At 45.2% G+C, this 27,671-nt stretch overlaps 1 protein-coding gene across 8 annotated transcripts in view; it reads right to left on the bottom strand.

Annotated features, from left to right (window-relative positions):
* LOC147634775 (putative amino-acid acetyltransferase NAGS1, chloroplastic) overlaps positions 1 to 26,943 on the bottom strand; it is a 70,599-nt gene extending 43,656 nt beyond the window's left edge. For 2 of the 8 annotated variants that reach the window (XR_015266798.1, XM_086803964.1), the window contains exon 1: positions 25,766 to 26,939. Coding sequence is in view for 4 of the 8 variants with exons in the window: in XM_086803964.1 (XP_086660090.1) it covers positions 25,766 to 26,278 (513 nt within the window). In the remaining 4 variants the exon portion in view is untranslated. Of the gene's footprint in view, positions 1 to 6,125; positions 7,054 to 25,765 lie in introns of those variants that run through there. The other 6 variants (XR_015266799.1, XM_086803963.1, XR_015266797.1 and 3 more) reach the window with 4 other exon arrangements.
* Between the last annotated feature and the right edge of the window lie 728 nt (positions 26,944 to 27,671).

The following is a 27,671-nucleotide window of genomic DNA, read 5'->3' as shown; positions in this document are numbered from 1 at the left end:
TCATGCTACTCAGACAGGATTTGTCAAGGAGCGCAGTATCCTTGACAACATCTTTACTTTCTGGGAGGCGACGGCCTGAGCTAGATTTCTTGGCGAGGACTTGGTCGTGATGCTTCTCGATTTTGAGAAGGCATACGATAGAGTTGATTGGGGGTTCTAAGAGGGCACTATGCTTCGCCTGGGCTTTGAGCCAGGATGGATCAGAGGGGTGGCAGCTCTGTATTCCACAGCTCGCAGCCAGGTGCTGATTGCAGGAGGACGGGGGCCGAGTTTTGAGCTGACCAGATCAGTCCGTCGGGGGTGTCCTCTCGCCCCTTTCCTTTTTCTCTTCTTTGCGGAGGCTATGAGTATGTATTTGACGGCAGAAGAGGTTGGTTTGAGAGGACTGCAGCTCCCAGTCCGGGGGGAGGACCTGCTTGATGCTGAGTTTGCAGACGACACGGGCTTATTTTTGCATGGCCATGAGGCCAATCTTATTCGGGCTGAGCAGTCGCTCCAGGTTTTTAGTGCAGCTTCGGGAGCACTGATCAATTGGCGCAAGACAGTGGCCTTTTGGATCAGTAGTGCTCCCACTCCGGCATGGAGCCCGGACCCCGGTTTTAGATGGATTCCTCCAGGCACAGCAGTGCGGTATTTGGGATGCCAGATTGGCCTTGATTTGTCACCTGAGCAGCAAATTGCCCCGCTTCTTCTGAGCATTCGGAAGAAGCTATTGTATTGGAGTACAGCTCGACTATCCTTGGCTGGGAGGGTGGTGGTGGCAAATCAGGTGCTATTAGCGACCATGTGGTACATTACGTCTTGCTAGATTTTCTCGAGCTCTTGCATCAGCCAGGTACAGAGGCTGATCAGGAACTTTCTGTGGTCCGGGAGGGACGGTCAGCCAGCTCGAGCAAAGGTTGCATGGGCAGTTATTACACTTCCGCTGGCTCAGGGCGGTTTAGGCATTATAGATCCAGTCGATCAGAGTAGAGCCTTATTGGGGAAGCTTATTGTTCGGGGGTTGCTTCCAGGCGCTGAGCCTTGGAAAGAGCTTCTCTTGCAGCGACTACAGGCTCGGGCGCCCCCAGCAGGGGGTACTTGGGCACCAGAGATTCGCTGGATCTTCATAGAGATGAGGAGGACAGGCCTCAGTAGAGGATGGGAGGACAGATTTGCTTTGAGCATCCTGAGAGCTTGGGAGCTGCTGAGACCGGGGCTCTCTCAGCGGCCTCCTTCTTGTGTTGAGGAGCGGGCCCGACAGCCGCTCATCTGGAGCCCAGCGGTTCGCACGGAGCAGGGTCATATGCTGGGTTCTCGGCCTCGTCTAGCCTGGGGACCTTTAGCGGCAGGCCCAGCTCGTAGTTTTGGAGACTGGCAGGCTTTCTGCAGTCTACCAGAGGAGATCCAAGTGGAGAGGCTAAGTCACTTCAGAGGGGGTTTGATTATGAGGGATGATATACAGGAGGCACTCACAGAGGAGTGGTTCACGCCTCTCGAGCCAGTGGCCACACGGTGGATGGGAGCCTTTACACAGTTGGAGATCCTGATTGCTGTCAGAGCTAGCACTGAGGATGGCAGATGCCTCTACTATGAGATCCAGGATGAGGGCAGACTCCAGAGAGTGGAGGTGGAGTCGCCTTTGGTTGCAGAGTGCACCTTTTAGAGGATTCGGGTAGTGGCCGCCGCTTCTCGGAAGTGGCATATTGACCCCGACCCTGCTGATGTGCTCCCGGATTGGCGCATATGGGCATATGCAGCGCGCCCCTTGGCCCGGCTACAGTGGGACCCCCGGGAGTACGAGTGGCATGATCCTTATGCATCCCTTGAGGCCACAGAGATCACCTTTTTCCAGTATACTGTTCGGCTGGGGCGGCATATTTTGACGGCGAGGAGGACGGTTTCTCCAGCGGCAGCGGGGCATTGGCAACTACAGGGACTCTCACAGGAGTTCCTTGAGGATTTCTGGGCTCGGCTCTGGGCTAGTCGGCAGGCCCGCAGGATCTCGGCTTTTCAGTGGCTGGTCGCCCACAGGGGCTCAGCAGTTGGCACTTGGCTTGTTTACAGCGGTCTTTCGGCGGCCTGCGTCCGATGCGGCCACCCTATGGAGACACAGAGACATTGCCTTTGGGACTGCCCTCAGGCACAGCAGATTTGGCTGCGGATGCTGCGTATTCTGGCCCCCCTCTCTCCAGAGGGTATGTTTACGTGGGGTGCCGCTGCTTGGTCGACTTCGTCAGGGCCTGCTATGGGTTATGAGATGGAGCAGGGCAGTCAGGCCATCAGATTTATTAGGGGCCAGCCTCGCCTGGTTCCGGCACCGGATTTCTCGTCTGCCAGCTGGACACAGGAGAGGGATTTACGATGGGAGCTCCTCAGCAGCCTCACCATCTGGTTCACCTGGAGGGCCCGGTGCTTTACAGCCTTTGAGGGGAGATTGGAGCCACCAGCAGAGACTGTACGGGGGATTTGGCAGGAGTTGATTCACACCCTGCGAGGACAGTACGACCGCATCCGGGGAGACTCGGATGAGGCGATCTTACGGCGCCAGGCCTTTCACACCACTTGGCGCTGTGGCCCTTTCTACACCTTACACACGGGATCCCCCCGCTGGCACTACAGGCCACCTGTTTGGCTTTTCCCCCCCCCTATTGTATGATTTAGCCGCTCAGTTCTTTGTACTGATGCTTGTATTCTGCAGCACCTAGGGAGAGTCTCCCAGGCTGCCATGATGTATTCGCTGCTCTATCTCTCTTAGGAGCAGGAGAGATCTTTTGTAGCCCTACGGGCGTTTTTATATAACTAATGAAAGGATCTTTTCTCGGAAAAAAAAAAAGATGTAAAGACTCTGAAGAAAAAATGGGGTCCATCTGCTCAAACTCTGTACCATGAGTTGCCCAATGTTGTACACAAGCACACTCCACTGAGGTGGGCATCACCAGATGAAAGGACTCCATATCCCCCTCTGAAAAATGATGTCATCGGACTGGTACAAGCCCAACCTGATTCTGATCCAAATCCATAAAACTCTGGAAGTACCACTGTGCCCCAGGCATGTTAGAAACCACAGATCCAAAGCATCCCAGCGGGTCCAAAAGTCCATCCTCCAAAACAACAAACCTGCACACCGCATCAAACCCAATGCAGCAGTGGCAAGGGGAGGGGCATCCTCAAAAGCATCACAAAGAGAGGCAGAGGTAGACTCCTCACAATGAGGAAGGGAAGTAGGAATATAAATTGCACTGGTAACGAAGTCCTCAAGAGCATCACTAATAGCAAAAGACTCTTCCATAAGTAGAATCAGCAACAAACAAGTGATCCATGTGAAAGGATCACTCCTCACATGCAAAACACCCTCCTTTCTCTACAAACACTGCAAAGATCACAGGCTCAGACAACTCCGGATCTCTGAAAAGATCACTACTCTCCTCCAAAATCTGTCACAAAAGAGAGTCCACAAATACAAAATAGCTCCCGAAACTGATCCTCAAGTGAAGTAGCTGGAGAAGGGAAAAAATGGGGAAAAGAGAAAAACATGTAATTTTTGTGAAGAAACTATTAGAACAAGTAAAAGTATGTTTTGTTTGATTCTTATATTGACCGTGCAGCGTTGGTTGATGTGGATGACTACATCCACATCCACAAAGAGAAAGAGGAGGCCGAAATTGGCCAAGAAAGCCCAGGAGAATCCTTGGATGCATCTCACCTTGTGCATGACATTCCTCAATGTGATGAGGATAATGAGGCTGCTTATTTGCAGGTTGAGGATCCTAATGATAAGGGTCTAACAATGATTACATGTGATGGATTTGTATGTGATGCATTTTGCCTTTACGTTCCTACAGGCAAGGTACTTAAGGGTTGTGATTAAGGCAAGAAGGCTTCCATTATGTCACAAAAGTGCTAGTGGATCTCGAGGATGTAACACGTGCATTAACTTACACTCCACTTAAAAGTTTATATCTCACCTATCTCATGTCCATGGTCATAGCCAATAGGACATATTGAAACACAATCAAGGATTTAGATTCCTCCGCGTGACCTAGTCTACACCTCGAGGATCACTAGCCTTTAAGGGTACCTTAACTAATGCATCACATGTTGGAATGAATTCTCGCCCTCCTGCTCCTCACGCTGCCATGTGGCAGTGTAATATCCCACATAGTGGGTTGGGGTCTAATTGACTCCTCTATAAAGGGCTAAATAGCCCTTGGTGTCCCCTCATCCCCCACCTTTATGATGGTTCACAGGATCTTCGGGTGGGGGGAGACCCGGCTGGTTGTTGGCTTTCGTCCGCGTGTTGTGCCTCCACTATGTGCGTAGCACTCTACGGTTCCGCATTCTTTAATGGTATCAGAGCCTCATCGGCTCCTGATCGGCATCAGGCTCCACATCCGCCTGGGGGGGGGGGAGGTGGGAATAAATTCTTGCCCTCCTCCTCCTCAGGTTGCCATGTGGTAGTGTAATATCCCACATGGTGGGTTGGGATCTGATTGACTCCTCTATATAGGACTAAATAGCCCTTGGTCTCCCCTCATCCCCTACCTTTGTGGCGGTTCACGGGATCTTCGGGTGGGAGGGACCCGGCCAATTGTTGGCCTCCATCCGCGTGCTACGCCTCCACTCTGAACGTAATACTGTGCGGTTCCACGTTCTTTCATCACAAAGTCACTATTGTCACCTGCATCACTTACGTGAGAGCTACATGGATATGGTTGGCATGCTTTTGGGCAGGTTAAGCCGTTTATGCATCTCTAGCATTAACACAAAGTAGGATGTAAATGGATCTCTTATATATCTACAGTGTATCCATTGCACATATTCATTCATGCAATGTGCGTCTCTAGCATTAACACACAGTAGGATGTAAATAGATCTCTTATAGATCTGCAATGTATCCATTGTATCTATTCATTCATGCAATGTGCAGTAGATTAGATCGATTCAGCCTGGTGTTTAGCATTAATTAGCGACTTAATCAACCTTTAATTAGCTTTTATCTGCACTTAGCTTATAACATTGTTATCAAAGCATCATATTGCTAGTCCTAGCGTTAAGTTCATTCTAAGGTGTTTTTGCATAGAGATCTGCATTAGGGATTCACACCATAGTTGCATCCAACAAAAACGAATGATGTCTCTATAACGGAAACTACTTGGAACTGAGAAACAGAAATGGCTAGGAAACAACATGTCTTGAACATTATGTAGTAGATGTAAATAGAAATGATGAAAAAAGTTGATAGAAATAGAGGAGAAACTTGGGATAGATCATAATCAAGACTAGGCTAAGCTAATTTTGGACCAATCTTGCTCCAAAAATCTCGTAAATGGGTGCCTTTCTTGGGTATACATATCATGCACTCGGGGGTCTTGCTCGGTTTTCCATAGGGCTCTAAGAGAGAGAACAAGGAAATTTGGGGAAAATCAAAATGTTAGCACATCCCCTTAACCTTAGGGTCGGCCCATTTAGGGATATAACAAGGCCCATGGGGGAGTGAAGGAGTCTAGCAGCCCACAAGGGCTTCATGTCCCCCCCGGTCTTAGGACTTGCACCACTAATTAAGATAATTCCACAGCAACTACCAAACACGCAACCCCAACTCCTCAAGCCAATTTGCACCCCCCCCCCACGCCCCAAAAAAAAAACAAAAATCAAGCAAGGAAAGGAGCTGCCTGAGATCAGCCGATCCAGGCTCTGATACCATCTCGAAAAGCAAGAACAGCCAGCACACCTACTGCATACAACAGCGGGTTAAATAGTAGGCACATTTGCAGGGAGGGCCAGTTTTGTTCATGGAGATCCCGCCTCTACCACTGGGCTCCCTTTCCACAGTGGCACCCTTTCCATCTAAAGGTCTGGCCCAGGAGAGCAACCGCCCACAACGGCTTTATACCCCCTATCCACACTCTCCATCCCCATGTGGGATAAATACACTGTCCACAGCCATCACACAACACCAAGAAACCCCGACCTGTCACGCAAGATTTGCACTTCTGACACCTCTGGCATCCATGTGAGGTTCCACATTCGCATGGCAGTCCAACGTGCCAGCATAAGAAACCGACACTGATGTGGTTGACTACCATTCAATTCATAATCAGAAAATGGTCATAAAAATGCAAATAAAACCCTAAGATAACTACCTGACAGATGCCGTCGACAAATGGACCATCAATCACTTCGGCAGAGATAACTAGAACAAATGTGCTGCCTTGATGACCTTGGATGTACGGCCAAGCTTCCCTGAACCAGTTCACAAAGTTTGTCTGCGATTCTCTGGCTTTGTGCACGGCCGCACACTTGATGAACTCACTGGTCTCGATATCATAATTGCTGCAACACCTGACGGCAGGATCAATAACGTCTGACTTTTCGGTACGGAGGTAGGGTTTCCCGGCGGCCTTGTTTTTCCGGTGGGGCCAGAATCCATTGCCTGTGACATGATAGAGCTCGTGCGAGGATGTTCCGTTGCCAAGTGGGTGTCGGGAAGGAGTCGAGATCCGGCAGAGGCAGTCGGAGATGGTGTCGGTAATTTCAACGGAAAGATGTGGCGGCCATGGACGGAAAGCCGGGCGGAAGGAGGCCTCCGATAGAGAGCGACGGAGGGTAAAGCTCCATGGGTGTTCCATGTAATTAGAGAGAGGCAAAGAGCTGCTGTGGTGGTGAAGATAGTTGCTGCTGTGGTGGTGAAGATAGTTGCGCTGCGCTGCGCACGCTTGTCGTGCAGCGGCGGCGCGGTCGCACGACCAGACGCCCCGTTTCGGACGCTCCGTTTAAAACGTGGCCACAGCCCCCTGGGCCATGGCGCATAAAATGGGAAAACGGACAAACAAAAATGGTGGGGTGACAGGTGTACGTACTATGCAGGATGCAGGCGCGCAAATGGACATTTGTTAAATTTCATCTAATGGTTTGCAAAGCTGCACCAAATGATCCCGCCACCGAAGGTGATGTGCAAACCCTCTCTAACCAAGAAAACTAGAACAAGAGGAGGAAGAGAAGAAGAAGAAGGGGGAGAGAGAGAGATAGAAAGCGCATTGGAGGAGGAAACGAGAGTAATCAAAAACGCTCGCCTTTGATTTAGAAACGAAGAAAGAAGAAGAAAATAGAACAAGGAAAAAAAGAGTAGGAGGAAGAGAAGATGAAGGGGGGGGAGAGAGAAGACCATTGGACTAGGAAAAGTAGGAAAGATAAACAGAGTCTAATATGGTTTTTTAAATCTTAGTCATTTTTCATTTGTATTGTCTATTATTTTTCTATTTCTTATTATTTTGTATAATTTGATTTTTTTAGTTTTTTCCTTGCTATTATTTGAGTTGATATTTAAGAAAAAAAAACGGTGCAAGCTTTCTATAAAAGGGGGGGGAGAGAGAGAGAGAGAGAGAGAGAGAGAGAGAGAGAGAGAACTTAATGTGCTAAGCTACATTTGTAAATCCACCTACCACAAATTACATGGAGAAATCCATGCACTCATTTTGCAAATTAACTGGTAATAAGGAGTACTCTTCCTCCCGTAATACAAGTCAACTACTAGTCTGGAGGAGTTCCTCCATCTTTGAGAGGGCCAATTTTTTGCTCCTTCCAATCACACAATATTATTGATTCAAGATAAAAGTTTTCCCTTCTTCTGCAAGTCATGTGAAAACTATGTAAAGCCATCTTTAATTCCTTGATGTGAAAGGACTCTATAACCACTAATAAGAGAACATGAGCATAAGAAAGCAAAAGAAGCTTAGCAAAGAGCAAGGATCTCTAAAAAGCCATGGTGTAATAAAAAAGATAGTCTTAGTATTTGATAAATGTACATCCTTGCATCGGCATAACATATAGCTTGGGTTCACTTCTAATCATTTGACTACTTGGAGGGCATATATTTATTAAGGTGGAGTTATTTGATTGTGGAAAATTATTAATGTTGTATTTCAAGACTTGGGCAGATGTATGGAATCACAAAAAATTTGAATTGGATCACCAATCAAGAAATTCAGCAGGATGTGAGACTTAATGCAAAAGCAATTCTTGGTCAGTACCCTGAGTAAGGTTAAGGACAACTGGCCTACAGCCCCTACAGGTCAAAGATTGGACTAGACTTAGGGATTGGACTATAGTAGATAGAAGGCTTGACATGGGTAAACACAAAGTGAGATTAAGTAACCCAAAGTGGGTGGAGAAAATTAAGGTAAAATGGAACAGAAGAGGTATGAGATTAGATCTCAAGACCTGCAAAAAAACTAACTATGCAAGTATGGAAAGCTACTCCATTGAATCTAATACTATGGAGGACTTTGCATCAAAAATTTCTCACAAAGGATCTATTTGGAAAAATCTTTGGTGTAAAGGATTATTGCCAGAAATGCAGAAGTGAGTTTTGGGCGCCCAAGTGTGAATAAGGGCCAAATGTATATAAGGCACTTTCTCATAATGAAAAGACACAATCCTCTTTGTGTTATTGAGAGCTCTCCCTTTGTGTCTTGAGAGAGATTGGAGGAGTGAGAGCATTCTAGCATTGTGCCTCTTTCATGCTTGTGTGAGAGAGAGTGATTGCCCTATGTGAAGGTGTGAGCGACTCCACGATGATAGTGTGGAGGTGGAGCTTGGAGTTTGGAGCTTAACGAGCGAGCTTGGAGGCCTCAAGGGACTCAAGATCGAAGCATTAGTAAGTACCCTACGATAGTTGTGATCTATTGCTCATCCATTAGGTGAATGTGTAGAGTTCCCTCTTGGCGGTGTGGTAGCCTATAACATTTTTGGCGCCGCTACCGGGGAAACACCTTTGTTTCTTCCATTACATAGGATTCATTATTGCCCTTGCATTATGGTAGTGCATTGTGTGGAAAATGAATGGATAAGATGTGCGTGGTAGGAAAAAAAAATTGTGAGAAATTGGTTGTGATGTTGTGTGTGTTTATGGTGGAGTGGTTTTAAGATAAGGCTTCACTGTTTGTTCTTGTTAATTTTTATATTCGCATCATTAAAACCAATAGCGTAAATGAGCAGGTTGGTGTGTTGTTTTCTTTCTTTTTCAAAAAATTCATAAAAATCAAAAACATAAGGGACCATTGACTATGCCAAGAACTTGCATTTCATTCCTTAGGAGTGGCATAATCGATTTAGTATCAATTGGATAAGTATTACGCATCCAAAATCACAAAATTCAACGCGAGAAGTTTCATGTGAAAGTGCAGAAAAGTTGTTCACGCCGTGAACCATTTCCTACAGTTTCACGCCGCGAATTGCTCACGAAATCAGTGCCATAATTAACGCCGAAAATCACGAGATTTCTTTTCAAAAAATAGAAAACCTTATTCTGACACCGTACAATTTGCCGAAATTTTTGAGCACGTGAAAGTTCAGAGGAAGGCGTTCACAACGTAAATAATTCTGAAGTTGTTAACAGCGTGAAACCCTTACTGGTTCACGACGTGAAACCCTTGGAAATCGCTCACAGCAGGAAACCCTTACTGTTTCACAACGTGAAACATTTTCTATAGATTCACGGGTAGGCCAAAACCAATGATTGGACAGACCGAGGCCACAAGGGTCGGTTAAGGAAAGCGTCCTATACCAAAAAGAGGGAATCTAACCCGAAGGGTAAAAATTTTTGGGGACGTGAAAGTGCAGGATAGTTAGTTCATGCACCGTGAACCATTTCCTGCAGTTTCATGGCATCTGAAACAGAGCGATAGAATCAAAAGCAAAATTAAATTGGGTTGACAAATAACTTATCAAAACCATACATACATGCACTTAAGATCCGGAAAACTCATCGAAGACGATCTTACGCCTGACGATAGTGCATCGAATCACCCAGGATCTTCTTACCAAAGAAGTGTGGGATCAGGACATTCCACAAGCACACACCTGAGTGTTTTAGGAAACCTGACCACCACTGCTAAAACTAGTAGCGAAGAGTCCATGGAAGAAGGGCTGAGGTACGCTGGGTTTGGGGAAGAGGAGAAACCACCCTCCCCAACCAAGTCCATGGAAGAAGAGTTGAGGTACGCTGGGTTTGGGGAAGAGGAGAAACCACCCTCCCCAACCAAGTCCAATGGTATCATTGATATCGCCCGGGGATTTTTCCGCCTCCAAACCAGTCATGATGAAGAAGCGCAATCTGCGGGCATGGGTCCATCAACTAGCGCTGGACTCGGTCCACGACAAGAAGTGCCATTCCAAACGTCGAATTCTAGGCTGCCGAATATCGGCACCCCTCGAATAAGATGAGACATAGAAAGTGCGGCTAGGATAGGTCAAATATTCTTCCCCACCATCGAGGAAGTAGAGTTAGACCTCAAACGGAGTGAGGTGGAACGACAACTATGAGAATTGAGCTTAAGGAAACAAGAGCTCGACACTTGTAGAGCGAGAGCTAAGAAGAAGGAAACGGGAAGTTTTAACCCATTCTAGTCACGAGGGAAGGAACCAGAAACAGTTATGGGTAGAAGTGAGGGACAAATTCCAAACTTGGAACCCATAAACGAGGCATCCAGGACGAAGGAAGAGTTTACAACCATAGAAGAAGAGGGTAACCTGGCTAGCATGGCAGGTGAAGTAGAGAACCAACTCTACACCAAAAAGGATATTGAGCAGATGATCAATAACCCTATGTTCCTACAAGATATGGAACTCCTGCAAAGACGTACGGAGGTAACTAATGGGGAGTCACTCCAAGGTACCGCGGCTGGACCATCCCATGGACTTGAAATACCTAGAAGAGTCAGGTAGGGGACGAGGCCTAGGAAGGGGGGGAACAATTCCCCAAAGGCCTAGGATAGATCCAACCATGGACCTTAATGTAGCCACAAGGGCGGACATGCTGAATATGGCAACAGAGATGGGCCAGGGGGATGGTCAGAGAACTAGGCACTGCTCTAGAATCCCGACCTTCCCAGATGAAACCCCATATCATTTCAAAACTTGTCCAAAAGTTCTCTAGGGACAAGGATCCTATCCAACATGTAGAGATTTTTGAATCCACATGTGAAACCTGCGGGCCGATCAGTGATGTGACAATGATACATGCCTTCTCACTGACCTTGGAAGGAAAAGCTCATCAGTGGTTCCGAACCCTTAAGCCTAAGGATAAGGTTAACTTCACAAGACTAAAGAATATTTTTGTGCCCAGTTTTGCCCGAAGTGGTGACAGATGGAGCCCTGTGGCACAATTACATAATATTAAACAAAAGGAAGATGAGTCAATGAGAGATTATGTTTCTCATCTGAAGCACTTAAATTCAAGGTGCAAACTTCAGGAAAGGTTAACTGATGATCAGTTGTTACCTTGTTTTCGGAGAGGGGTTAGAGCCCATAAAATGTATGATTACCTGCTGGTACTAGCCCGACCTGCTATTCTTGATGCATGTTGCAAACTGGCAATCGAATATGAAGATAATATGTTAGAAATGCCACAACCAGAAGATGTTAAAACATCATCAGCAACTACGACTTCACATGTCTCGAGCCACAAAGAAATTGGAACTCGAAGCAAGCAAGTCGGAAACATGACGGTGGATGAGCTCAGTAATGCCATATTCGAAAAATTGAAAGTCAAAGAGGGAAGAGAAACATCTGGGCATGGGCATAATCACCTTTACCCCCACAGGGAATTGGTGTGGTGCTCTATGTGCAGCTTAAATCACACCACCACACCGAGTGTCCACAGTTAAGAGCAAGACCATTACTCTATTGTGCTCACTGTGTAAAATTAGAAAATCATGACACTTCAATGTGTAGATATCCAAGGTTTCAAAATGTTGCATAGCTACCAACACTTAGAGCCCCATTGGCTTTACCAACGCCACCTGTACAGATCACCGCTACTGTGGGACAACCCAACTCTTTCTAGGGGGATGTTCCGGTTACAAGACGCCTCACCCTTGCCACCACCAGTTCTACCACCACAACCACCACAGGCTAAGATCAATCAAGTATTGATTGAGGAGCCATTAGAAGATGTTGATATGGTGCGAGAAATAGAACTTAGCGGAGAGTACTACGAGGAAACGACTGAGGTTACGCCGGAATACTACATCCTACAGAATAACACGCCAGTACCTGTGTTTCAAACCACGGTACAATGGAAGGGCAAGGACATGAACTCAAATTTGAGAAGAGGACCGCTACAATGCTTTGGCTACGGCGGAGGGCCACATCGAGTAGCCGAATGCCCAAACAAGAATATGAGTCATATTCATCAACCACAACAAGTGGCGGCTTCGCCCAATGGCATGCCAGTTCTCACCTGTACTAAATGTGGAATTGATCATTTGATCAAGGATTGTCCATATCGAGCAAGTGGCTCTGCTTCTACTGCCAATCAGGCCACTATCCGGACCATTAGTGTACAATATGGGAAGATCACACCGCTCAATGTCCTAACAAGAGCTCAAGCTTAACTAGAAGACAAGGGAAGAAATCGAGCGGATGCGATTATTTCCAAAACTGGCCGCAGGAAAAGAGTGAAAAAAGTAGGTAAGGGTGACACACGAGTCACAAGATACAATTGATACCAGATCCACCCAATCAAAGGAAGAGGGGTGTCAAGAGGTCAATCATAGAGGATCAGACCAAGGAAGAACAACCAACAACTCCTAAGGGGATCGGTGAATATCCCAATGCCGACGAAGAAATAAGAAAGCTCAAAGATGCCAAGGCCCTAGTCGAAGAGTACCAATGGCTTCATGAAGCCAAGTTGAGGGCCAACCGGGTAAGAGATATAGTTTATCCACGAAACAAGCCAGCCCGGGATAGGGAATTGGACGTGCCAACCCCAATTCCGAAAGGAATAGAAGAGGGAGTCCCAAGCAAACATAATGTCCATAATGTTTGAGGAAAATGGGTTAGGGGAGTCCATCCATTCCTTCCCTATGGAAGAATAAGAGACACCTACATCATGGGAAGAACCCTCTATCTCCAAAGAGATGTTAAATTCAGACTTTTTACGTTTCGCTATCATCATACATTCATGGTCATGGACTTCCTGCACCAACCTGATACATATGACATAATATTGGGGAGACCCTTCATGAGGGAATCCAAATTGGTGCATGATTGGGCCTTGGATCATGTGTATGTACGTAGGGATTCGCAAATCTTAAAGATTGATTTGAGAACATGGAAAGCACACCCCATGGAGGGACAGTTGTTTGGTAACAATTCGGTCACAAACGAAACGAACCACTTCCATACAGATATGCCAACCCGCAGAGGGAGATTCCAAGGATGAAGAGGAAATGAAAATGTATGCGTCACTACCTCCTCCGGACTTCAGTGAAAACTGGATGCATGTGTTGGCTACCATTGACGTAATGCATCCCAAGGAAACCCAGTATTTGGAATCTGGAACCGTCCCTACAACTTCTATCTGCATGGTTATTGGTAGATCATGGATGAGGAATCAAGAGGGAAAACATCAAGTACAGAAGGTACTATAGCACGAAGCCGTACCAGTGCTCAGCGCCTCAGATGATGGCAAAAACAGAAACGGTATATAGCCCGACGAAATGCCCTATTACGAAGAAAACCTACGGACGCCCAGTGGGCTAAGACACCTTGAGGCCGCTAAGGTACACGACGAGTTCTCAAAGGATTGGGGCGAGGAGTTGAGTAAGATATCGTTGGAGGGAAGACACAAAGAGAAAGTCGTCCTCCTTCAAGAGCCAGACGCACCCAAGCTTACAAAAGCAGGGCACCGAAAATGCAATAAAGCCCTAGCAGAGGCAGAAAGTGAGGCTAAAAAGATCATGGCTAAAGCCAAAAGTGACAATGAGGACAAGCCAGACTTGCTTTCAGTACCCAACCATTTCAAGAACTACATTCTTTCAGTACCCAACCATTTCAAGAACTACACTGTTGACGACCGGAGGGTGGTCCGACTGACAGCTACTAGGGTGAAAGAGGATGGGCTATCCACATCATACGATGGCCCGGCAGAAGTCAAGGAGCTAGATATTACGGGACTAGGGAAAGAAGCTCGGCCCGTATACATTGCGAAAGATTTGACTTCAGTTGAAGAAGAAGAGCTTATTTCTCTCCTCAAGGAATTTAAGGATTGTTTCACCTGGAATTACAAGGAGATGAAGGGGGTACCACCTGAGGTGGTACAACATACGATTCTAATCATGGAAGGATCAAGACCAACCAGGCAAAAACCATACCAGATGAATCCTAAGTACGTGGCAATTGTAAAGGAGGAAATTGACAAGCTCATTGCTGCGGATTTCATCTATGAAATCAAACATACGGATTGGTTGTCACCAATCATAATAGTACCTAAAAAGAATAGAAAACTTAGAGTATGTGCTGATCTTAAAAAGGTTGATGCAGCCACTAGGAAAGACCATGACCCATTGCCTTATACAGAACACGTTTTGGAGAGAGTGGTTGGGAGAGAAGCGTATAGCTTCTTGGATGGATTCTCTAGCTACAATCAGGTGTCCATAGCACCAGAGGACCAGCACAAAAGCTTTCAACACGATGTGGGGAACATTTGCATACAAGGTTATGCCCTTCGGCCTCACAAACGCCCCAACAACCTTTCAATGGTTGATGTGCACAGCCTTCAAGGACTACTTACAAAAGTGGTTGGAGGTATTCATTGATCTATGTGCACACTCGCGATGGGTAGATCATCTGGCCTACTTAAGAAAAGTGTTCAAGCGATGTCGATTATATCGTATATCATTGAACAAATTGAAGTGTCAATTCTGGGTCAAGCATGGTGTGATATTGGGCCACATTGTCTCAAAGAATGGTATATCCGCTGACAATAGTAAAGTCAAACTGATATTAGAGCTGCCACCGCGCCTACCAATTACAAAGGAGTGCAAAGCTTTATGGGTCATGTGGGGTATTATCAATGCTTCAAAATTTTTTATGTTGAGATAGCCATACCCTTGTACAAGCTTCTTATTGTCTTTGAGTGGACTGAGGAGTGTTAGGAAGCATATGATTGTCTGAAGCAAGCATTAGCAAGTGCGCCAATTCTACGACCCCCCAATGGGGATCTCATATTTCACGTGCACATCGATGCATCAAATTTTGCTATTGGTTGCGTGCTAGCCCAGCCTGGTGAGTTCAAATTGGACTATCCACTTTGCTTCGCTAGTCGTCAGTTGAATGATGCAGAGGTGAATTACACCACCACACAGAGAGAGAGAAGGATTGTCTATAGTTTACGCCGTTAAGTAATATTGACATTACCTCGGCCAACAAATTCATATTTTTCGTGGACCATCAAGCCTTACTATACCTGGTAAATAAACCTTGCACCATGGGGAGAATCACATGATGGTTACTATTGTTGTTGGAATTCGACTTTACAGTCACGGTGAGGGAGGGAACACAACATGTGTTGGCCGACCACTTGTCTAGAATTCCAAATGGGGAACCAGCAACTGGTGTTGATGAGATGATGACCTTCCTGATGCTTGTTTATTTAAGTTGGACATGGTAGCGAAGAAATCTTAGAGTATCTAACCTATGGTTTTCCGCAAGAAATATCTTTGAACAAAGATAAAATGCGGTGGCTTATCAAGCTGGCTACACCTTATCAATTGATTGCGAGAGAACTATATAGACTGGGAAAAGATAATGTGCTCAGTCGGTACGTTAGAGAGGATGAGTTCGTCACCATATTGGAAGAGGCTCATTCAGGGATAGCGAGCGGGCATTTTGCTGGAGAAATCACAGCTCGAAAAGTGCTTTAAGCAGGACTATGGTGGCCCACGTTATTTGGGGATGCCATAGAATTTGTCAAAAGATGCGAAGAATGCCAACGCTTCACTATCCCACAGCAAAAGGACAAGTTGCCACTCACCCCTATTATTGTAAGACAACCATTTGAGAAATGGGGGATAGATTTTGTGGAACCGATTAGTCCAGCGGCACATCCATCCCAAGCCCGATACATAATCGTGGCCACGGACTATTTCACAAAGTGGGCAGAAGCCAGAGCCTCAAAGAGAGCTGATATGCGAACAACTGCAAAATTCTTATATGGGCAAATCATCTCGAGGTTCGGCTGCCCATTAGAATTAGTAAGTGATCGTGATTGATCATTTACTTTTGCAGGATCCTTAGTGATCCATCAAAAATCATCACTTTATTATCCACAGGCCAATGATCAAGCGGAGAGTACAAACAAGATTTTGTGTACTATCTTGACAAAAACCTTGGAAGCAAGTCGAACAGACTGGGAACACAAGCTAACAGCAGCCCTATGGGCCAATCGGACATCATATAAGGTAGCGACGGGTTACACTCCCTTCCGTCTAGCTTATGGTGTGGAAGCAGTTATGCATATGGAATACCTAGTTCCAAACTTAAGGATTGCCGTACAAGAGCGGCTAACGAAGAATGCATTAGCCGAAAGGCTAATTGATTTAGAAAAGCTTGACGAAACGAGACTGATAGTAGCAGTTGAAAAATTACAAAGGAAACACTGGCTCGACAAAAACCTTAAGCAAAAAGAACTTGAAAATGGGGGACCTTATCCTCATGTATGGTGTAGGTAACGCCAAAAAAAGAATCTTAAATACCGAGACCTGGGACCTTTCCGAGTATTGGAAATCACACCTCAATGGTTTATCCGAATTGAGACAATTGATGGCGTCCAAATGGAGGGTTATGTCAATGGGAGTAAATTAAAAAAATATTTTGGACCACTGACCCAAGAGGTGCTCTTGCAAGAACATCTCCTGAAACAACAGAAACAGCTTTTGTAAAGGAAAAGATACAGCAAGCACAAGAAGAGGCTAAGGCTAGAGAGATCAAATCCAAACAATTACTGCACAAAAGATTGCTACATGTCAACATGGCTTCTGTGACCCTTTTGGACAAAGGGAAACTAAACATTGAGCCAGCACGACTCAAGGTGGGACTTACTTCAGCTAAAGACCATGTAACAAGCATTGCATTAATAGATACAGGGTCAAGTCATAGCTTGATCTCATATGAGACCTGGATAGCGATAGCATTAGGTAAACCACACCTCGAACCCACTGATGCGCAAGTTCATAGCATTCACTTAGTAACCATAAAAGTCGAGGGATTTTTAAATGTTAACATTTCAATAAAAAATAATTCCTTGGTCGAGGAAGGTGTTTGTCATGCCTGTAGATTCCATGGAAGAAGAGATGATTCTAGGAAGGTCTTAGATCTGTGCTAGTAGATGCAACATCCAATGGGAAGAACGAACAGCATTAATAAGCACAGGCGAGAAGGTCATGTCCATACCCTTATGGAGCTCGACAAAAAGAGAAAAGCACATCATAATTGATGAGCAAACAACCAGTGTAATGGGAATACCTCAGAGGACAGGACCAACAACCGTTCCGCGACGCTTACCCACACAATACCCTACATCTAAGGGTACACAGAAGTGGGTGCCCAAGAATCAACTAACAAACAAGATGGACACTATAAATGATATAAGGAAGCCAAGAAGAGCCTACAAACAATTCAAAAGTCAGACTTTATGGACTCAAACCAAATGGCAAGACTCCAAAAATCCAAAGAGACCTCAAGGAGCATGTGAGCAATGGGTCCAAAAGGATCTACTGCAAGCACAAGGGTACTACTAAGGCAATGCAACAATATGGGTAACCAAAAAAAACTCAGTGACCCATACCGCAAACAGATCAAGTCATCGAAAAGAGGGTGGTAAAAGTGTGCAACATCTACTCCCAAGCCATGCTAGCCCCATACCAACCCTTGTGTGGAGGAAAAAACAACCTCAACCAAATGGCTTGAATACTCCCAAAGCCACAAAAGTACCCACTTTGGCTACAAAACTGGGCAGGGAACTTAATGGTAAAAACAAAGGAATCCAACGAGGAGATGCAGATGGAAGCCCTCCACAACCAGACACAGAAACAAAATTGTTCAATTGGGTGGAAGGAATAAACAAAAAATTCCACATGGAACTAAAACGACTGCATCAGCAAATGCCCAAAAGTGCCTAGGTGACCCCTTGGTTCTCATGGCGATAAACAAAAGGTATCCACTAAATGCACAAATGGGTACAAGGTAAGCAATGCCTCATTCACTCATCATGTGCATGTTTGACTGCTTGAGCACAAAAATAAAAGCGGTTCATGCCGTGAACCACCTTGTAGAGTTTCACGCTGTGAAACGGTAATTTTTTGGCAGTCAATCACACAGCGCCACGTGGCATTCTTCATTAAGAGAGCCGCCCTGTCCAACTACCTTATAAAATCAATTTTCTTTTCCTTTTTTTGTCATTTCGCATCGAGTGCTTGAGTGATCGCCGCCTTAGCTCCCCTGTGCATCATCTAAGCTCGCCATCCCCCTCCGACGATTTTTGGCTAATCCTTCAAGTGGGAGCTTGATACTCGTTTTTTCTTTTCTTTTCCTTTTTCTTTTTTCTTTGTTTTGGTAGTTATTTTGGTATCCATTTTGTGTTCATCTAAACACAGTGAGGTTGGCATAAATACTCTAGCGGTTTCACGTAATTTAATCACAAAATTTATAAAAGATTGGTGACTCCACATACACCAAATTAAATGGTTGAAGATAATGTTACACTCTCACAATAATTTGTCTGCACTTTCACGCCTAAGCGTTTCACGACTAACACTTTCATGCCTGAGCGTTTCATGACTAACACCTTCACGCTTGAGCGTTTCACACCAGAGCGTTTCACGCTAGAGCGTTTCATGACTAACACTTTCACACCTATGCGTTTCACGTCAAAGCATTTCACGACTAACACTTTCACACCAGAGCGTTTCACGAAACAATTACTGCACCTTCATGGCCTCATCTTTCACGGCCTACACATCAACTGACTATTAACCAACCAATGGATTGCTCATACACTAACATTCTCTTCAACTATACTAACTTATTTCCACTGAATTACTTACCCAAAAAAGAAAAAAGAAAAAAAAGAAAGAGAGAATAATATCAACCCCACCAGACATTCGACTAATCTTATGTGCCTGATACATGTCAGCTTCGGAGTCTGAAGCCCACAAGCATATCTCTACCACTCAGGCAAGCAATGCCACTGGATCCCCAGGCAGTCAAAAACGACAGGGGACACAAAAACCAAAGCTGAATTTCTTGGGCATGTCTACAGATACTGGAAGATGCTGAAGTGAAGGCCAAATTAGATGAAGTCGGTCTAGGAAAAATGGCAGAAATACTCCCCCGGACTATTAACACAGAACTCTGTGCGGAGTACTTGAAGACATATGATAAGCAAACTAAAAGAGGGAGGATCACCAAGGCATAAGGCACTACTGAAGAGCTCATCACAGAGGACTTAATAAGAGAAGCTCTCCAACTCCCAGCTACAGTAGTCAGAGCCCACTTACACAACATTAACAAGATGCCCTTGAAGGACATATTGAAGAAGAATTCCTATAATTCAAATGGTGCACAATATGAAAATATCCAAGATGAAGCTACACAGAAGGCACGCAGGGCAATGTCCTTAATGATGCGGATAAAGCCTATCGACAGATACAACAGAGTAGGTCTCAATAGAATAGCCAAAATACATGAAGAGAAGGAAGAAGATTGGGCATTCTATCTACATAAGGAGATGAAAAACTATTTGAAGGCCCACCAATCTAAGATCTCTAACCCTTACCTTCTCACTTAAGTGCTTAATCATGTCGCCAAAACACCTCTCAAGGAGCTTGAACCACCGGAGGAACACATGTAGCTGGCCCTACTACAAGATCAACCCACATTAATAGCCGAGGATGTACAAGAAGGGCAGGCCATCTTAATGGAAACCAAGGATGTAATCAAGCAGATAAAGAAAGATCGAAAGAAGAGAACAAATAGAAGGATGAGGGGAGTAATAACCAATGTTGCAGTAGAGTCATAGAGACTAGAGGAAGAAGTGGCCACCGAAATCCGGACTTACCAGGAGGCACTGAAGGAAAATTTCCTCAGTTAGGTTACACAGGAACCCCAACAACGGCAAACTCCCCCAGCCAGCCCTGCTCAACTCATATTTACTGACTTATCTCCTCTCAAGGATTCTAGTCTAACAGACACACCCATAGAAGCAGCTCCACAGGCAGCAACACTCATACAAGCTAAAGAAACAAGAGAAGAAGAGGTAGCCCCAGCCCAAGTACTAGAACCTAAGGTAACCATGGAGGCAAGTAAGCACCAAAGAACTCCAGAGCCATCCAGTCCAAGCAAGAGGAGGAGATTGGAAGATGAAGAAAGAAACACTGTAAAATATCGATTACCAACAATTCTTGCAGAGGTCCTTGACGAGCTGCTCAACCAACCACCAACTGGATTGGAGACAGAATTAGGGACCAATGCAATATGGGAGCAGGAGCAGAAAGTGTGGCAATGCCATCTACTAACAACACATATGCTCCATGACTGCAACAATACACTGTGGAAGCAAGTCAAAGATTCATCAGCACAAGTGCAAAAGTTAAAGGACAACCTAGAAGCAGCAGGGTCAACCCACAAGGAAGTCATTTTGAAGAGTTTAAAGGCTACAAAAGAGCAGGAAAAAAGGTATAACTCACTGGAGAATAATAACCTTGTGTTGAGCCAGACAATAGTACAGAAGATCAAAGAGAGTGCGGAGCTCAACGCCAAGCTGGAACAAGCAAAAGAACTCCAGAAAGAAGTAAACTACACAAAAGAAATCACGACACTGCATGCGCAACAAACACAGGTCTTTCAAGACAATGCCAGGACCAAAGAAGCCGCATTACAAGATCAGGTTACACAACTAACAGCATTGCTCAAAGCAGAGGAACTGCCCACTCTCTCTGCTATAGTACATCATCATTTTCTCTACAGTTTACCGTGGAACAACAGATCACTCTTTGCTAACAGTACATCATCGTTTTTCTTCTATAGTTCACCTCGAGACAACAGCCCTTTCTGCTCACCATCTCACATCATCGGGATGGCAACCCTCTCTGCTTATCTTTACCATCCACACCACTAGGGACGGACGGTAGCCCTCTCTGCTCCTCTCCACCACTTAGGTATTGCAACACCCTTGTCACCAGAGCTTGCACCACTTGCACCACTCGGGACGGAAGCCCTCTCTGCTCTTCATCACCACTCAGGTACCGCAGCACCCTTGTCACCAGAGTTTGCATCACTTCACCTTCCGTTGCCCATTACCACCTCAGAGTGCCTTTGCATCCACCAACGCAAGCCTTCGACACCGACCACCTCACGGAGTGCCTTTGCATCCACCGACGCACGCGAGCCTTCGACACCGACCACCTCACGAAGTGGCTTTGCATCACATTGACATGAGCCTTCATCGACCGTGCTTTAGCTCCCACATCATCTTTGCTTTTGCATTGGTCTTCTACTCAGAGTCTCCTCACATCAGAGAACCCCTTGTACATATTTTCACTCACCATCATATATACACTCACTCTTCCATTTCATGTTGTGTTGATTTGCTTTGATCTCTCATACATCTGGTCCTTTCGTCCTTTTGCCCTCACATGACTGGGGGAACTTGAAGCCCTTGTGCTGCTAGACTCCTTTACTCCCCGGCCTTGTTACATCCTTAAGTGGGCCAAGCCTAAGGTTAAGGGGATGTGCTAATTGAGATTACCTAGACTGAGGGTAAGGGTTGAAGGCTAATCCAAGATTAGGGTTAGAACTTAGCCGCGCTTAGCGGTTGATAGGACCCTAAATGGGAGGCTAGAACTAGAAAGCTTGAGGTCTAGATACCCTTGGGCTAGGTTCAAAGTAGACAAGTGGCTTAAAAAGGCAAAAGCCTAAGTATAGGGCTGCTTTTTTGATATTAGCCATAATAATAGCTAGGTCTAGGCTTAGAGGCTATAAAAGAGTACGTAGGGATGATGGAGGCTATCCACATGTAGAGATGTGTGCAAGGAGAGTGGATCCTCAAGGCAAGAAGTAGCTGTGCGCAAGGTCTGTCTCTTGAACCTTAGTGGCATGGGACATGAAGGTCTATTACCATGTAGGACGGACTAGACCTTAAGCTCGGGGGTTGGTTTTGAATGGAGGAGATGTGTGTAAGGAGAGTGGATCGTCAAGGCAAGAAGTAGCTCTACACGAGATATGTCCTGGACCTTGGTGGCATGGGACATGAAGGTCTATTGCCGTGTAGGGCTAACTAGACCTCAAGCTTTGGGGATGGTTTTGGATGGGAATCTACGGGTGGGAGATGTAAGAAAATACGACTCTTGTGTTGACACAAATGATATAATCTTCCACAAGATAAAGAACTTAATGCAAGAGAGATGAGGCATATACTGAATTATTGTTGCAAATCTAATTACAAACTAATGTCGTTTGCCACCCCCACCCATGTGCTTCGGGTTTAGGGTGATCTAGTTAGACTTTGAGAGGGAGGATGTCATGCACTAGCAAGGGTGCACAATGTAGTGAAGATAGGTCTTAACTAATGATCTCAATATGATAGAGAAGACTGTTAAACCCGTCTATATATAGAACCCAGGGTGGTCGTATCATAGGTCAGCCCAAGTTGGCCACCTTACGACTTGTCTAGATGGATTGAACGATCACATCACTCGATTGGGAGACGATATTAGACTAAACGAGATATTATAGGTCTTGGTGCAGCTTCTAGGCCAATCTAAGGATGTCTAGGTGCCCATTTGGGCTCCACAACCCGAGGACAAGGTGTCTCGGGAAGATCTCCTTCTACTCTTGCGTGCAGTCTATTAGCCTACTCTCATGCATCCTACTTGGCATAGTGCCAAGTCTACGTAAGTCATGTCTTAACCATTTGGCCACCTATGCCCAACCCAGTGTCTAAATAGGGAATTGTGAAGCGTTAGGGCATACGCAAGTCACAATGGCTAATCCTCATAAAGGAGGCATTACAAAATAGATCAGCAAGTTACTTGCAGAGTAACAATGGGGAGGCTAGAGCATTGATTCCAACAGAAGGCTGATATGTTAGCGACCATGTCCACACGAGATTAATATACCTGGTAAGGTTCCAAGAATCACAACCTACAAGAGGGGAAATAGTCAAATCTCTTTTTCACCTCGATAGCAAGGAGCATAGAGCTCCTCCCTCTCTGAGATACAAGTTCGAGTTGAGCTCACTCTTCCTCCCCCCTCCACCAAGGGGCGCGCGTTAGTGCATTGGCTAGGAAGGAGTTTGAGAGTCCCTAGGTGATGGGTTCAAATTTCCCCCTTGCAAGTGATGGCATCTAGTTTGTGTGAGTAGTGTACTTTGGAATTTCTAGCCAAGCCAAAAAGAAAAGAAAAGAAAAGCCATTGCAGATTATTAAAGAAATGGTTAAGAGAGCTTAAAATAATTATGTTTGACTAGTCATTACTCCCTAGTAAAATGTTTTTTTGATCCTCATAATCAATAAATATATTTATTAGTCACAAACTCACTAGAAATCAATAAAATCATGATCATAAATTTAAGGAAAAACACAATGGCAAGAGCACAACCTAACATTTTTTAATGAAATTAGATGCCATTATAGTACCTCCACTTTGCAAGAGCACAACGTAAAGTTAGTACCACATCCAACCAAAAATAGGTCAACAAGACTCACCCCCTTATAGCAGTGGTCCTTTTTTTGGGGTGTTGATATAGGAGTGGTCATATGTATTATGGAATAGATAGGAGTACATGTTTAGAGGGAAGTTATTTTCAAATTGAAAAAAACTTAAAGTCCCTCTATTGATGCATTAACATGCATAATGCAATCGTGACTACGATCCTTGTGTTTGTGAATGTTAGTGTTGCATTTTGATCCCAACAAGTATCTGCTTATAATTTAAAAAAACCATGGTTAGTGAAAGAAATGATTATCAAGGTTATCAAGAGTCTGTGGGTCAGTAAAGAATATCACCACACCAAGGTGACATGTTCAAATGCTTTTAGTCTATGTATTGAAATATTTTTTAAAATGCATAAAGAGAGTTATATTGATACTCCAAAGAGAAGAATACATCATCAGGCCCTATACATGATTGGGCTAATGTCTCTCCAACCTCCTAAGTACACTATCTACTATAGCTTTCTGATTAGGACTACTGTTTGTCTAGCTTGCAAGCTTCTATTAGAAGTGCCTGCACCTTGAACTTGGGATTGACCTGCCTCCATTCTTTCCCTTGAAAAAGCACTTTATTCCTTGCATCCCAAATTGTTGTGATCAGCATTGCTCTTACAGTGTCCCTGTTATGGGCTACCACACCTCCAAGAGGGAACTCTACACATTCACCTAATGGATGAGCAATAGATCACAACTATCGTAGGGTACTTACCAATGCTTCGATCTTGAGTCCCTTGAGGCCTCCAAGCTCGCTCGTTAAGCTCCAAACTCCAAGCTCCACCTCCACACTGTCACCGTGGAGTCGATCACACCTTCACATAGGGCAATCACTCTCTCTCTCTCACTCTCTCATACAAGCATGAAAGAGGCACCATGCTAGAATGCTCTCACTCGTCCAATCTCTCTCAAGACACAAAGGGAGAGCTCTCAATAGCACAAAGGGGATTGTGTCTTTTCATTATGAGAAAATGCCTTATATACATTTGGCCCTTATTCACACTTGGGTGCCCAAAACTCACTTACGAGGCCTTGGGTGGCCAATATCTCATAATGTACAACTTTTATAGTGCCATTTCATGACACTTATTAATGTTCTCAATTGAGGATCATGTTGTTAATCCAAAATGGGATTAACATCCCTCCCTTCCTGATGTAGGTTCTGTCCTTAGAACCTCTTACCTACGTCAGAAGACCTGGTCACCAAACTCATGTCGGTAAAAATTTCTTTTGGATTGGAGCTTTTTAAGTGTACGTCTGAAAGCTGAATGGGATCTCCAAAATCCAGTGGTGTGAACTGAAGATAAAACGTTGATGTGCTTAACAGTAGTAGCAGTGAGGGCTACTGTCCCATGAGCTGATGTAAAACACTGATGTGCTCTATGTAGCATAGAGGGCTGATGTCCCGTGAACTCATATAAAACGCTAATGTGCTGGAGCAGACAAGCGAAGATGATGAAGCAGATGTAGTGCATGCGCTTGTAGCAACAGCAACAAATGATGATGTGGTAGCGGATGTGGTCAATGAAGTGGTACAAGTGTTGAATGGTCAAGCTATGCTATATATAGTAAGCAGGGTTGCTGGTCGGCCCAGCAAAAGGGTAGTCGGCCAGCAGCAAGACCTAAAAAACATGACTAAAACCTAATAAATGCATTAAAAAAATCTGCTTTTTGGGGCTGGACAAAATGCCATTTTCACACAGTCAGGACTCGCACCACTAATTAAGATAATTCCACAGCAACTACAAAACACGCAACCCCAACCCGAAAAAAACCAAAAATCAAGCAAGGAGATGAGCCGCCTGAGATCAGCCGATCCAGGCTCGGATACCATCTCGAAAAGCAAGAACAGCCAGCACACCTTCTGCATACAACAGCGGGATAAATAGTAGGCACATTTGCAGGGAGGGCCACTTTTGTTCATGGAGATCCCACCTCTGCCATTGGGCTCCCTTTCCATCTAAACGTCTGGCCCAGGAGAGCAACGGCCCACAAGGGCTTTATACACCCTATCCACACTCTCCACAGCCATCACACAACACCAAGCAACTCCAACCTGTCGCGCAAGATTTGCACCTCTAGCATCCATGTGAGGTTCCACATTCGCATGGCAGTCCAACGTGCCAATTTAAGCGTAAGAAACCGACACTGATGTGGTTGACGACCATCACAAGCAGCATTCAATTCATAATCAGAAAATGGTCATAAAAAAGCAAATAAAACCCTAAGATAACTACCTGACAGATGCCGTCGACAAATGGGCCATCAATCACTTCGGCAGAGATAACTAGAACAAATGTGCTGCCTTGATGACCTTGGATGTACGGCCAAGCTTCCCTGAACCAGTTCACAAAGTTTGTCTGCCATTCTCTGGCTTTGAGCACGGCCGCACACTTCCTGACCTCACTGGTCTCAATATCATCATTGCTGCAACACCTGACGGCAGGATCAATAAGGTCTGATTTTTCGGTACGAAGGTAGGGTTTCCCGGCGGCCTTGTTTTTCAGTTGCAAGGCGTCCGTGCTTTTCCGGTGGGGCCAGAATCCATTGCCTGTGCCATGATAGAGCTTGTGCGAGGATGTTCCGTTGCCAAGTGGGTGTCGGAAAGGAGTCGAGATCCGGCAGAGGCAGTCGGAGATGGTGTCGGTAATTTCAACGGAAAGATGTGGCGGCCATGGACGGAAAGCCGGACGGAAGGAGGCGGCCTCCGACGGAGAGCGACGAAGAGTAAAGCTCCATGGGTGTTCCATGTAATTACAGAGAGGCAAAGGACTGCTGTTCGATAGCGAGATAGTTGCGCTGCGCGCGCCGCAGCGGCGGCGCGGTCGCACGACCAGACTCGCCGCCTGTTCGGACGCTCCGTTTAAAACGTGGCAACAGGCCAGGGGACTCTAACACAAGCGTCCGTTCTTGTGGACCATTGCGCATAAAATGGGAAAAGGGACAAAAGAAATGGTGGTGACAGGTGCAGGAAGCAAGAGGGATACAAAATAAATAAAGTAGAAGGCATAAGAAATGACCTGGCAAATGCTATCCACGTAAAGGCCATCCATGACGTGGGAGGTGATGACGAGAACAAAGGTACTGCCTCCATGGCACATCCAAGTTTCTTTGAAGAAATCGACAAGGAGCATGTGTATCTGCGACTTCCTCCCACGGTTTGGTTTACCGGCGTTCTTATTATTTGGCGCATCTCTCCGGCGAGTCTTCGTGCATGGCATGTTCACAGCTCGAGAGCAGGCGGAGACAGCTAACTGCGAGCTCGATTTTATAAAATCCGGCACTGGCACACGGACACGGTCGCCGTATTGACGGGGGCATGCCATGCTAGAAGCGACGGGAAAACTAACGGAGAGAGACATCCGACAATGATGAATGTCGGAGCAGCAGAGGTCCATAACGTGCTTGTGTGAGTAATCAAGTGATGACGAAGAACGTTATTAATAAGCGGAGGGATTGTGCTTGCGGGCCCCACCACCATCAAACCTCGTGGCCACTCGCTTTTTCGTGTAGTAGTGGCGAGTCGCGACATATCCCGTGCAAATCTGCATCCAGGACATCAGCACTACTTATTCCACATGTGGACCAGCACTACTTATCCTCGTGCACTAGTACATGGTTAGGAAAAGAACCCCTTACAAATGCTAGTTTTAAGTGTGTGAGAGAGAGAGAGAGAGAGAGAGAGAGAGCTTTAAGTTATGCTAGTTTTAAGTGTATGTGTGTGTAGAGAGAGGGAGAGAGAGAGTGAGTATGTGTGTGAGAGAGAGAAGAAGAGAGAGAGCTTTAAGATATGAGGAATGTGCGCGTGACAAAGAAAGTGGGGGGAGAGAGAGAGAGAGAGAGAGAGGAGAATCTATTAACGTCATAGCCAAGCCAATGGAGAGCTATATATATATATATATATATATATGTATATATATATATGTATATATATATATATATGTATATATATATATATATGTATGTATGTATATGTATATGTATATGTATATGTATATATTTATTTATTTATTTGATTTTGTGACTTTTCATCACCACTTCTTCACACTACATATAACATAGATAGATTCAATCATTTTAAATAGTCTTGATTAAGTAGAAAATCTTTTGGGTGTTTATTTTAAATTATCAAATAATATTACC

Source organism: Cibotium barometz, chromosome 10 (genome assembly GCF_041138505.1).
Source record: "Cibotium barometz isolate CiBa-2024 chromosome 10, ASM4113850v1, whole genome shotgun sequence".
In the NCBI taxonomy this organism is placed as follows: Eukaryota; Viridiplantae; Streptophyta; class Polypodiopsida; order Cyatheales; family Cibotiaceae; genus Cibotium; species Cibotium barometz.
Note: the sequence above shows the minus strand (reverse complement) of the source record. Positions and strands in the feature narration are given on the sequence as shown.